Source organism: Lepisosteus oculatus, chromosome 16 (genome assembly GCF_040954835.1).
Source record: "Lepisosteus oculatus isolate fLepOcu1 chromosome 16, fLepOcu1.hap2, whole genome shotgun sequence".
NCBI lineage: Eukaryota > Metazoa > Chordata > Actinopteri > Semionotiformes > Lepisosteidae > Lepisosteus > Lepisosteus oculatus.
The window spans coordinates 5,952,151-5,966,045 of NC_090711.1; the positions used below are offsets into that span (position 1 = coordinate 5,952,151).

A 13,895-nucleotide genomic window follows, 5' to 3' on the forward strand; every position below is an offset into this window, starting at 1 on the left:
ATGGGTTTTTTTTTCTTTTACACTGAAGAATTTGATTGGTACAAATTTTACCTTTGATTTTTTCTGCCTAATCTTTACAGAACTCCAGTCATTTTAATATAGTATAGAGTTTGATTACAGGTATATACCTACCTTTAATAATCTTAGGTTGTTTAGCTCCTGGTTGATACATTGCAGATTCCTTTTTTGTTGTGAATGCAGTTTGCAGTGCATCCCACAGCAAATGCACTTTCAGAAAAGCAGAATTGATGCTTGCCTCCATTAGCTAATTAATTAAAGTGATTTGGGTGCTATTAAATCTCATGCAGTCCTTTATAGTCCTTTTGGTGTCTGTGATCAATTAATGTACCAGAAGCTTGATACTGGGGTGACACAAGTTGGGCTTTGTGGTACTAGAAAATAATATTCAGTGCTCTCTCTTTGGGGAGTTATGACAGTTATCTGACTCAGGGTATAACATGCTTTTTTGTTGTGACTATGGCATCATTAGTAACATGATGGTTGTTAGACTGATGCCAAGCTGGATTTGGGTTAAGACTTTTTATGTGACTAGCAGAATGATCCTTAGAGAAAGGGAGTACTATAAAGAAGTACTAATTCCAGCTGAATTAGAGATTTCCTCATGAGTGAGTTTTCGATCTACCCTGAGTGCAGACTCAGGTAAGGTAACAGACCTTTCCAGTTGCCTTAATGCAATAAGCAGATTTTGTTAAAGTGTGTACGTCAGTATGAAGGCATCAGCACTAGAAGAAATGTAACTTTGGGGAACAAAATGAAAATCCAGTATGTGTTCAATCATGTTTTATTTTTTTGGAAGAAAATGAATCCATGAAGTTATTATTCTCCACATGCTTGCACATTTGTTCTCTTTGTGTTCCCCCCCTCTAATAAAATCTCTCGGGCATATTTCGAGTGTTCAGCTGTCATCTGAGGATCTCTACAGACAGGTGACCAAATCTCTGCTTAGCCTGGGATTTTCTTTCTCCTTTGGAAACCATAGGGGAAAAAGTGAAATATGAAGAGCACTGCGTGCTTTTAAGTTCTTGTCTCAGCTAAAGCATTTCTTTCTCCATGGAGTTTTGGTTTATTAAGATAGCTTGTGTGATGCACATAGTACTGACTAACTACTTAGTCAAGAGAGTTTTGCTCCTTAGTAGAATGGGTTACTAATTTGTGGAACATTTTTTTAGTGACTGTGCTAAGAAAAGCTTGAAGTAAAATAGACATGGAAAACAAAAGGAAGGTGAAGATCAGTATGCATTGGAGTTTTGTCTTATTGAACTACTAGTTATGCAGGAAGCTGTTGCTGGGAATTGCACCATACAGTGCCATTGTGGAAGGTGTAAACATGAAATGCAGTTTTCTGTCAGGAAATGAATAACAAAAATAAGGATCAAATAAAAATGGAGCTTGAAGTGGAAATATTCCAAAATGAGGTGGTTCTGCATGTGCACGCTCTTCCTTTTCTGCTAAACATATTGTGCTCAGTTTAGCCTGCAATGCTAATGCTAGCTAGCAATGCATTGCAATGCAATGCAAGCCTGCAAGTTAGCCTGCAGAGAGAGTTCAAATTAACTAACTCAACCTAGCACTAAAACGCACTGAAAGAGAATTTAAAGGAAACGGATGTTAGGTATTAAATGTTTTTTTGTCACTGAAAAGCATTAGTGCACCTGTATGGAGAGTGAAAGCAGCTGTATGTACAGTACCTGTAGGGCATAATGAAGTTATCATATTACAGTGTATTGATTGAAATTGAGGGTAACCTACAGTTTAACTAGAGGGTTAATAGGTTTTAGTGGAAACACTTTCATTCAAGACCAACATGTTGAAGTCTGTAATCCTGTTTTTATAGTAAGCATTTACTCGTACCATAATGCTTATTTTATGACTGCTTGTGATAGGAGAATAGATCATTCATACAAGACAATACTTTAGCTAATGTTATAGATTAAGTATAACTGGTGTAGTTTTCAGTTTACCCATCAATAAGGCCTGGATTTTTAGAGCTGTTGCATTTATTGGTATGTTTCTTTAATATTGTAAATCCCTGATCAGTTGGGATTAATTGGGACTGACATTTTTGTATGAAAATGTGCAGAATTAGGAGCCTCATATAATGTTATTATTAAAATGCAATGTTAAATTATACTGCAGGTGTATGTTCTTTATGCTGTGATCACCACTTAGTGATTAAGTCAAATGAGAGAACAACAGACTCAAACATTGCCTTAGCCCTGTAATACACTGTATTAATGTGCCAGTGTTGTTTATAATATCCATCTCTTAAAACATTACATTACATTGGTCTTTGTATTTGTAAAGACTAGGTGACTGTTTCACTTGTTGATTCTCTTGCTGTTGAAGTGCTAGATTAATCACTGTAATTATGCAGGTAACATTTTGCCATCAATAAAGAAACCTGCAGTTCATTGGGTGGTTTAATTTTTCAGTATTTTAAGGTGCCTGCTTTTTCAAGAGGTATTTAAAAGTGAGGATTTACAGAGGATACATGATATACAGGTTAAATTATGTGATCTAAAAATATGGATCTGTCTATTTAAATCATCTTCCTTTCCTCAGATTTTGTTTACTATTGTGTACTTTGTAAAGGATGAGTGTTATACTATGGTTGCACTTTTTAAAGACACCTTAAAATGTGCACTGTGCATGTGAAAATGTGAAAAATATAGTTTGACATTTCTGCTGCATATATATGCTTTCTGTATTTAAGGTTCCTTTCATTAGGTCTGTAATTAACTACATTTAAAAACATATCTTCAGAATTGTACATTTTGAAATGGTGGGAGCTCTTAATATTTCAATAAAAATGTTAAAGATATGCTTAGCCACACTAAAAGTAGGTACTGCCCATTTCACACATCTGTAACTAAAAGTGAAAGAAGTATCGTTTTAGGGTTTGGATCCCAGTTGTCAAATATCAAAAGTATTTGATGCATTGACATTTTGTTTTGCTAAAAATCTTTCCCACAATAAACAAAACAGACTTAACTTAAATTTACTTAGATAAAGGTTTCCTCTAAACAATTTAAATTCAAGCCATTTATATTGTCACTTGAGAAAAAAAAAGTCTACATCAGATGCCTCTTTAATATTGTTTTAATAAAGAAAATAGTGTCTGTACTGCATTGTTTATTCAATAGCAAAGCAAAATGTTTATGGACTATCGTATAATCTAAAAAATCCTGCAAGCTTTATATAGCCTACAAAAGTGTTCTGTATAATACAAATACAAAATTATCAAAAAGGTTTTCATACTTGCAGTTTTAAAAGTATCATGAATGAAACATACTTTTGGTGAAACACCCCTTTTTAGTGACCAAAAAGCACAAGACTCAATATTAAACTTCTCAGTTCATTCCAATACTGACTCTGGAGCTTTCAATGCAAACTGGCATCAGAAGAAATCAGAACATTTTAGGGCAGGAGCACTAATCAATGCATTGATTCATTGGTGCACCACTAAGTACTTGCCTACAGGGTTAATGAGCAACAGCCTTAAATAACATACTTGTGAAAAAAGGGAAGACAAGCGCAATGACTCTTTGCATCATCATCTTTGCGTCATGCAATCATTCTTTGTGTTCAGTCCTGTTTTCGAAACTTCAGATCATAAGATTGTGACTGTGGTGGAGCTGTTCTTCGCCCACGAGGAAGCTGGGAGGGAGGGGAATGAGAGGTGAATGACAGTGTGTGTGTGGAAATGGCAAACACTGAGTTAACCACCAGTAACCGCAGTGTCTCAAGGTATATTCCAGCATTCCCCCAGTGGTTAGATCGTCTCTTCTTCACAGCACCTCCAACTGGAGCATTTATCCACTTTAAACAGAAGCTGTGATTATTGAACTATAAGCTATCCCTTTTTTGGGAGAAGTTGCTTGATCTCATGGTAGCTACAGACAACAAGACCTGTCACAGGATAACGATCAGATCTTATTAATGAGGCAACACTTGCAAATTTGCTAAATAAAGGGTCGCTAGTCTCTGTAAGAGACACTTTCTGCTTAGGCTGGCTCATACATCTAATGGTTCACAATGCTGCCGTTGCAACTCTAGTTTGAAATAATCTCTCATGCGTTTTAAGAAAAATAGTTGTACGTTTTGTTTCGTTTGTAGTCTCGATGACCACAAATTAAGGTTGTTAGTAGTTCTGATGAGGTATATAGATGTGTATATACTGTATGTTTGGTATTTAGATGTATAATTCCAGAATTAGCCTGTGCACAGAATGCATGCAGTAATTCATCCTACTTGTGAATACAGTGTAGATGCATGGCTTGGCCTGGTCAGTAATGGAATAGGAGACATGTAAGTGCTAGTGATGGACCAGTAGGTAGTGCCCCTCCCTGTGAACCAGAATTTCCAAAACCAGTGACTGAATACATTGGTATGTAGGAGATGTCATCCACTGAATGAGATGTTAAACCAATGTTAAACCAAGGTTTTGACAACTTGGTCTTTAACATTCCTGTGACATTTTGCAAAAGTGTAAAAATGAAAGAGCAGCTTTAAACTCGGGCAAATGAACCCTGACAGGAAGTCTGGAAAAGAAATAAAAGGTAATCAGGTCTTTGTTATTATGTGGCTGTTTTTTTTATGTCGTGGACAGAGTGTTTCATTTCAGCAGCTGTAATGGAGCATACTGTGAGGCATGATAGCCTGGTTTGTATGTGAGATCATATCTGTAATAGTCATTACTTTATTGACAACAGACTTTGCAAACACATGGGTTTAATCTATTTAACAGCACAGTCAGGGTGTATCTTCTGTGCAAATAAGAATGGAGAAAAAAGGGCACCTCTGAGAACGTATTGCCAGGGTAACTGCTTTCTACTTATCCTCCTGTAATTACTCACTTGTATCATTCCCTGCTAACACCAGATGGCGAGATACCTTGTGCTCTCAAGAAAGTGACAGACGATAAATGCATTATAGTGCTACTAAATATGGAAGGAGAATGTAATGATTTTATTCCAAAGATTATTTGTTCTTCCTAAAGTAGAATGTTCTGTAATACATACATAATTCATTTCAGAAAGAGGAAAAGGGTGCTTCAGACATCCTAGTCCGTGTTAATCTATGCAACACCAGGCAGAACACACTGTGACCAGCAGGTAGGATTATCTAGCGCAGACTGAGCATCATGAGGAAACAGAATCTTGCAATCGTGGTGGGATTGTTGTGATATTTCTGCAGTTATGTGGCTGTATGCTGCAAGGCATCAGTTCAGTGTCGTCCACTGCAATAACAGTCCTAAATCAGGTCATAAAAGGGACCTACTGTAGAGAAATGAGGATTAGACATGAACTGGTATGATTTTAGTAGACTGTTGTTTCCCAGTTTAAGCAGCACAATTAATAATGGATTCACATAGTTAAAATTACTTACATTTTTCATTACTGTTTTATAATGCTATTAATATTAATAATTAATACTGAAGGCAGGTGTTCCTCGATTGATCACATATATTAAATTGAACTTACACTCTTGAAACTCTTTTTCTCTTGAATAGACATTCTGAAGTCATCAATCACTTTTCATTTGAGAATTTGTAAATTATCCTTATTTAAAAGTTGCATCTAAAAACAAAAACATAGTGGGGGGAAAAAGCTGCATTAAATGTCATGTAAGTGGATTTCCAGTTACTCATGCACTGTAGGTGGTCCAAGCTGTCTTTTGTACTTGCCAGTTGCTGTTGTCTTTAATTTTTTTGTTTTCACCAGCTGCAGCAGACCTACAGGATTTCACACAGAACTCCATAGCATCTAGAGGAGGGGGTTTTGCATGAAAAAAAAAAACACTTAAAGAGCAGAGAAGGCCATTTAATTTGGATAGGAGGAAGTGAAAAATAGTGGTAAGGGGGTGTGGATTGCAGTCTGCTGCCAAGAGATTACATCAAAGAGAGATCAGTTGCTTTAATGAAGAAGCCCAGCAGCTTGGGAGTGTTTGTCCAGTTAAGAAGGGCACATATGGATCATAGAAAAGCAGGCTGTGTCTTTGTTGTGGAATGGTCAATCAGCTGATCAGAGCACCTTACTGTAATTATAAAGTACTGATTAATGGTACTACAATGGCATTTGAATTTGCACGTGTTGAAAACAAGCAAGTAGCATTATTTAAAAGTATTAACGTAATAAAAAGCTCATAGAAGGCTGCCATGTGGAAGACATTTGTATTTAAGACTGTATGACCCTGGATGTTAACATACAACACTTATTAGATTAAAAGGAAACCTGATTCGACCTGAGCAAGCTTAATACTGTCTCCATCTGAGGAACAATGCAACCAGATTCAGGATTTATTAACAGAACACTTTTTAGTTCTGTTGTGCTCAAATTGTTGATGGATTGAAATACCAAGTGAGGCAGGAATTACTGAAAATTAAAATCCTTTTGATTAAACCTTTGCCTCTTGTATACATAATGGTGTTTTTCTCAGTTTTGCTTCATAAATCTTAAAATGCACTTTTGAATGTCTCACAGTATTGTTGAAAATAAGGGTGATTTACTGATCCTTAGTGCCAGAATTGGCCACCTAATTAAAATAATATAGTCCAGAATTAGAGCTGATAACGATCTATGAAACCGGTGGTTTAAGCCATAATTAATAGTTACCTACAAGGAACCTTTAAAAAATAGTATTCCTAACCTTGTGCAGTGATTCCGTGAAATATAGGGACCTTTTAAAAGAAATTAAACCAATAACCCTGAGGTTTGATGGTACTTAAAGGTGCTTCATTGAGCTCTGATGTCACAGGCAATTGCCATGGCTATGTCAAAGCAATTACAGAGAAAAGTCAATGAATGTGAAACTAAGGTCAATTCAATTCCCCCATGTAACCCTACTTGTCCAGAGTGATCAGATGTGTGCATCAGAGTCATTGGTCTTACTTTGGTGACAGATGTTTTTAGGTTGTATAGCAGAGGTAACCAACCCTGGTCCTGGAGAGCCCCAGTCTAGAAGGTTTTAGAATTGACCATTAAATCACCAGACATGAAGTAATTTTGTGATCAGTTAATCAGGAGATTATTTGACTTTAGAGTACTTTAGAGTTTGGTTTGGGACCAAAATCTCAAATGTCTTTGTTCCCATTTTTTGCAAATAAGTAAACTGTAAATTGATTGGGGGTTTCCAGGATCAGGATAGCAGACCACTGTAGCACTGAGCTGGCTGACACATTCTGGTTCTCATAAACAGTACTCATACATTATAGTTGTACTGAAATGCAATGGCATGTTTTTACAGGGATTCTTTTCATAGCTCCAAGGGAGTCGTATTTGGCAGCAACATCAGCAACCATTTTTGTACTTTAACCTGCTGATTTTTTTAATAGATGTTCTTATTTTCAGAGAGTCCTGAAGCTGTATGATGTTGTAGGGTACATACCATACAGTAATTGCACATACAATTGCATAGCAGTCCTGCAATATTTGCATAATTAACATTATCTTCTTTTTTTGATTCTTGGATGCCTGTACAAGGACATTTGTAGATCCATCCCCAGCTGCCCTCCCATATATGATTTTGATGCATTCGGAGCAGGGAGATGGGAGCAGACCCAGAGCGGAGCTGGTGGACAGCAATCGTAATTTCTTTGCTCTGACTTCTAATGACTCCTGTGCGCTGCACCTTTCCGTTGTATACAACATGACAGTGCAAATTCTCAGAACTTATTTCAAGAAAGGGATGGGGTTTTATGCTGCCCCAAAAAGCATATAATAATAATAATTGCTTACATTTATATAGCGCTTTTCTGGACACTCCACTCAAAGCGCTTTACAGGCAATGGGGACTCCCCTCCACCACCACCAATGTGCAGCATCCACTTTTAATGCCTTACATAAATACAATGGCCTGGCTCTAAATGGCTGAGATTTCAAGAGCCCTCCAACATGTGTGTAAGTACAGGTCTCATTTCAGTTGTCATGCTGGAGATCCTGGTAAGTGAAAAGAGATTGCTGTTAGAGGTTTAGCTTGTCCATATGGTGCAGAGGGAAAGCCGCTGCATTGCAGGGCTGTTGTAGTCAGGGAAGCTCGAGGAGTAATCAGGCTTAATAACCCACCAGAGCTGCTGAGATCTGGCAGCAATAAAAGGACCTTGAAAGAGCAGCACTGGCTGTTTTTGTAAAGGAAATTCGGTTCAGTTTATTTGTTATATGCATAAGTGCAATGAAATACTTATTTGTATGTATTCTTCAACAAGAACATATTAAGGAAACACCAAACACAGAACAGCAGCAGCAACAGCGAAATTAAATAACATCATTTCACAATTTTAGCACTAGATATACTGCTATCAATCCAAGAGAACTTCCTACCAGACAGTACTATTTCCATCACATATTAGGTTATGTGTAGTATATTTCCCATTCTATAGCCAAAAATGTTTTTTTTTAATTAGAATGATTGAAGATTGGAGCATGTCACTGCAGTTACACAGAGCTAGCAGGACACTGAAGCCCTGTTGCTTTAGCTGCTTTAAAACTCATGGCTGCACATGTCTGCAGTTCAGAAATAACTCGTCACAGATCCTGCTCTGTGTAGTCAGGCTAATCTGTTAATGTTTCTTGACAAGCTGTCAGATTATACATCAGGATAGTGTTCCTGCACACTTCCAGTAATGCAGAGGGAGAAGAGGCTGTTAGGTTTCTTGTGATAATTGAGCTGTTGATAAATTTGGTCATTTGATTCAGTGCCACATTGATTGCATAGGTATAGTGACTTCAGATGCCTTGGAAACCCAGTGCAGTAATTTTAATCTTTTGTATCAGTGATGGAATAGGAGGTAGCACTGTGTGTTATGGATTGCTGTACTTAATTTCTTAAACACAGGAATAAACTGATTTCATTTTTTTCATTTAAATGTTCTGTTGGCTGTTAAAGTTTTGTATTAGGTTTGCAGTTATTTTCAGAACTACACACATTCAGGACTGTGAGCTAAAATGAAGCCTTTGATATGTAGTGATTCTCATCTATCGATGTTCAACATGCGTAGCTCATACATACAAGAGCTTTTTAGTAAAAGAATAAGGGAGCTAATTCTTAATTGACAAGTTGAGGAGAGACTGCATAAAGTTTTTTTTGGTGGAAAAAGTATGCTTTAACTAGGGTGTTTCTGAAACCAAAATCTTGAGTGTAGAAAAAAGTCTGAAGGAGCAAGCAGATCAATTACATGCTTCAATTAGCACTGGTGATTAAGGACCCAGTTTGAATGAAAACTAGCAGACACAGCAGTCTCTCAGGAGATGAGAACCACTTTTATATATAATACAGCTGAGGGAGGTTTATCAAACCTTTTACTTTGTAAAAAAAATGTTTGAGCACCATTTTGTATTCTTTTGTGGCCATTGTCTAAAATTGATATTTTCCAGATATATCTATGGCATGTATGTAATGTATATACAGTGCTTCACAAAAGTATGCACTCACTTTCCCAAATTGTCCCATTTTGTTTAATTCCAAATGAAGTATCACTTTTTTGTAAAGAAATATTTTTGAAACTTGAATACCTACACAGAACATTGTGCCCTGTTCTGTTTAACTGGTGAGATTTATAGATTACAGTGCATACATTTGTGAACAGTCTGCTTTTATGGTGTAGCACAACTCCAAATATGGTTAGTCTTTCTAAATACAGTTCATCTTTCTGTTTTCCATATTTCAGTATTGTGTTTGTGTGCAGTGTAATTATTCACCACCCATCGGTGGTGATCTGTCATTCAAATGAAACACGTGCTACTAGCTCGATATTATACAGCAATCTGCATGTGTGAATTCACTTGGCTGTCGTGTACTGCCAATTATGAAAGCCTTTGAAATGTCAGATTTTTTTCAGAAATCCTGTAAAGTGGGAAAATGTGTGATGCTGAGCTTTATGTGTTTTCAGGTTTTTCATTTGGTCCCAGTCAATTTATTGATTTTTGTGTTTCCTAGGTATTCACAAAAGCAATATTTTAAGCATAATTAATTGAATTTGCCAGACGTCGTGACTCGGGCTGTGTTTTGCTCTGTTTAAGGCCTTAATTTCAGCTGCTCCCTTACAGCCTAGTGATGTGGTAACTTGTTGTCTCCAGGTTGCCCAGGAAATAAAACATGGCAGAGCAGCAGAGGCAGCGATCCCTGTCCACATCTGGGGAGACTCTCTATCACGTCCTTGGCATCGACAAAAATGCCACACCAGACGACATCAAGAAATCTTACAGGTAAACTGCTTTGCCCCTTTAAACCTGGCTCAGGTGTGCATTTCTTATGCTGTGCCTGGTTCACTTTTACACAAGCTATTGAATGTTGTAAACAAATTCTCTGAGGGCAGGAGGCTGTGAATATTTTCTATTACATTTGTCGATTCTAGACAAATGTGCTTTTTCTGTAAAACCAATAAATAGCTTTTGGTTACTTATTGCGGTATAGTAATTGCTTTCAGTTACTTCAACACCTTGTTTTCTATTATAGTGTAATATGATGCAGTTTAATTGCCAGAATTCTTAAGATACAGCAGAATTAATAAACTAATAGATGAATTATTTATTTCCTGGCATTGAGTATTGCGGTTCCTTTTTTGTGGTTTTAGCCTATAATGCACTGGAGGCTTTTCAGTGCTTTTACAGAGTGCTAGGCATATTTCTAACAACTTCTCTAAACAGAATCTCTCCAGCTCCTTCTGCTTGCCCAGCATTCACTTGTAAAGAGCTTAGTGCAGGTTGCATCAAATACATACAGGTCAGGTGACTTTAAGATTATACGTTATTGTTAGTATAACCATCCGGAATGTTAATCTTGTTCTACCCAAGGGATTTAATTTTGTGTTTACAATAAAATGGCAATTTCCTATCAAATTAAAAGGAAGGAGAAATTCTAGTGCAAAAACAAGCGCCTTAAGCACATTTCCTCAAATGTCAACAAGTGTTTTCTTTTGCTTCTTTAGTCTGTCTTTCTGCTTCTTCTTTTTATGAAAATGTGTTTGATCGGTTTTAAAGTGTTGGAAACATGAGAGTAACCTCAGACAAAGTGACCTCAGTACATACTTCTTAAGAGATATATTGCAGACCATTTAATTTTCTCAGTGTAGCATAAAAAATAGCATAAATTCTTTTATTTTGCTCAGTGTAAATGGCAGTTTATAGATGCATGTTACAACATTTTAAAATAATGCAGTTTTAATGCATAACTAAATTTCTTGTGATGCAGGGTAGATTTAGACTACAGGACAACTAATGCACCTGAAGCTCAGTCTGCTGCCTCAAAAAATCTGTGGCAATTGGGAAAAGGAGAAAAGAATAACCATAATATAAAGCATATGCAGTAAAAGAGCACAAATATTTCTTGCTGCACAGCTGTGCTTTTTTTCTTATTTTAATATTGAATTTGTACTGAAGTCCACAAGAGGGAGACACTGGACTGGTTTGGTAACTGTCCGCCTTGTGTGCCTTTACCTAGAAACAGCAAAAGCTGGAAGTCACATTTTGTTTGTCATTTCATGGCAGTATTAACTCATAAAGTTTTTTTTTTGTTCAAACTAAGGAAGCTTACTGAGTAAAGCACCAGTATTTGTGTTAAAAAATTGCAGCTATGTCAATACCAATATTGAAACTAATGAATAGTTTCAAAATACTTCCAGCAGTTGTGTTACTAGCCATCTAAACTTCTGGTTATTGCACACACACAAGATCTGTACATGAAAGGTGTAGGGTTTATTTTAAAACATACATGTACCAAAGGTTTCAGCAGTTACTTGGATCCCTGGAGCAAAACTCTCGATTTCCTCTTTCACTTATTTCTGATTTTACCCACGCTTGCACTTAGATTTGACTTTTATGTAATTTTGTGCAGTGGTGGTGAAATAAAAGGGATATGATTTTACACAGGAAACTTGCACTGAAGTATCACCCTGACAAGAATCCAGACAACCCAGAAGCTGCGGAAAAGTTTAAAGAGATCAACAACGCCCATGCGATCCTGAACGACCCCACAAAGCGCAACATCTACGACAAGTACGGCTCTCTGGGGCTGTACGTGGCAGAGCAGTTTGGGGAGGAGAATGTCAATACGTACTTCGTGCTGTCCAGCTGGTGGGCAAAGGTAAGACAAGCCAGGGCCATGCTATTGTCAGCACTCATGCGGTAAATTAAATTGTTCAGTTTAATTGAAGGAGTGGCAGCCAATGTTCACATGTGCGTCTGTGCTCATTCATCAGACTGCAGATCTGGGGTTTTGTTTAAAGATTACAGTTGGGACCAGTTTCACCTATTTGCAGCATTTTCTAAAGAATCAATCATCTCCGGAGAATGCAGAATTTTAAAATCATAGTACATTTCTAAGTGGAATTTGGTCAGGAACAGAATGCTGCTCAAGCTCTACATGGCTTGGCGCCATAGTACCATTCTGACCTTTTATCTTCATATTTCCCCACTTCTCAGCCTTCGTTTGTCTTCCCTCAACTCTTTCAAATCCAGGCTCAAAACCTTCTTTAGAAAGGCTTTTATATAATTGATGTCTGTTTGCCCCTTTCTTCTATTACATTATAAACCCTTCTGTTTATCTGTGATAATTTTATCTCCAGTGTTTGTTGCTGTTTTAATTTTGAACTTTTCTGTAAAACTATTATATAAAATTATTATTATTACAAGTGTGTGGACGACTGTCTGTCACGCTGCAGTAGCCTCTTACAGCGCACCTCGTGCTCTCGCCCTGCAGGCCCTGTTCGTGTTCTGCGGCCTGATAACAGGCTGCTACTTCTGCTGCTGCCTTTGCTGCTGCTGTAACTGCTGCTGTGGGAAGTGTAAACCCAAACCTCCCGAGGGCGAGGAGCACGAGTTCTACGTCTCCCCGGAAGACCTGGAAGCACAGCTACAGTCTGACGAGAGAGGTGAGGTGAAGACCAGGCAGGCTCTGAGCCGCTGACTCCTGCGCTGTGGTCATTCTTTAAAAAGGAACAAGAGCTTTCCCACGAATGAGAGAGAGATTTTAGAGCACCAGGGCTGACTTTTTTACTGGCTCTAATTTACTGTATACTGGCTCTAATAATTTTTGCGGGTGAAGTCCATCCAGCTTTTCTATTCAGCTTCAGTTTATTTTCAGAAAACATCCTTTATATAGCTTTCTTTCTTGCCAAATAAAATAGATTGTAGTAGTGGCCAGGACCATTGTGATATTACATTTCATCACTTCCTTTATTTTGACTCATCTGTTGAGTTATATTTCCCACAGCAAAGTCTTGTTTGAATATTATCTGTCTGAAATCTGGATTCACCTTTTCCCATATATGTAGTCATACTTCAGGCTGGTTGTAATTTTCATATTATTCAATTACTAAACTCTAACATAACACAATGATTTTTCATTGTTTCATCTGTTGCTAATATAGTTGTGTTGCTGATTTTACTCTGTTCTTCTTTTTTGTTGGTTTTCTGACTAGTTTGGCCTTTTTGAATTGTGAATCTTTTAAATAATATATGTTTTTATATCAGATGAGATTTCCATTTTTGATCTTAAAAATCCTCTTGTTAATCGGAAGTCCTTGATTTGTTTCCCTCCTCTTTGAAGAATCACATGATGGGAATGAATATCATATTGGAATGTAATTTGTGAGAGTGTGATTGAACTTTAATGTGTATGTGTTTTGCTGTTGACTGTCACTGATGGTGTTGTATTCATCCCAATGTTCAGATCAGTTCTCGTACGTTTGGTATTAGAATGAGTATGGTTTCCCATAGCACAGGCAGTAGTCCTGTGTTTCTGTATTAATTAAGGGTTTTCCCATGTGACTTGTCAAAGAATTGAAAAGTTTATTTTCCAGAAGAGTAGCCTCTGATGTCTATGACTCAGTCATTAGGGAAGAGAAGATGGACCCCCTTTCACCTTCTTACATCTGTTTG

The 13,895-nt window shown here is 37.2% G+C and overlaps 1 protein-coding gene across 2 annotated transcripts in view; it reads left to right on the forward strand.

Moving 5' to 3' along the window:
• Positions 1 to 13,895, forward strand: part of dnajc5aa (DnaJ (Hsp40) homolog, subfamily C, member 5aa) — a 30,695-nt gene that overhangs the window by 9,430 nt on the left and 7,370 nt on the right. For both annotated transcript variants that reach the window (XM_015364988.2, XM_069179615.1), the window contains 3 exons: positions 10,095 to 10,223; positions 11,886 to 12,099; positions 12,715 to 12,886. In XM_015364988.2, the coding sequence (XP_015220474.1) occupies positions 10,114 to 10,223; positions 11,886 to 12,099; positions 12,715 to 12,886 (496 nt within the window). In that variant the 5' untranslated portion in view covers positions 10,095 to 10,113. The remainder of the gene's footprint in view (positions 1 to 10,094; positions 10,224 to 11,885; positions 12,100 to 12,714; positions 12,887 to 13,895) is intronic.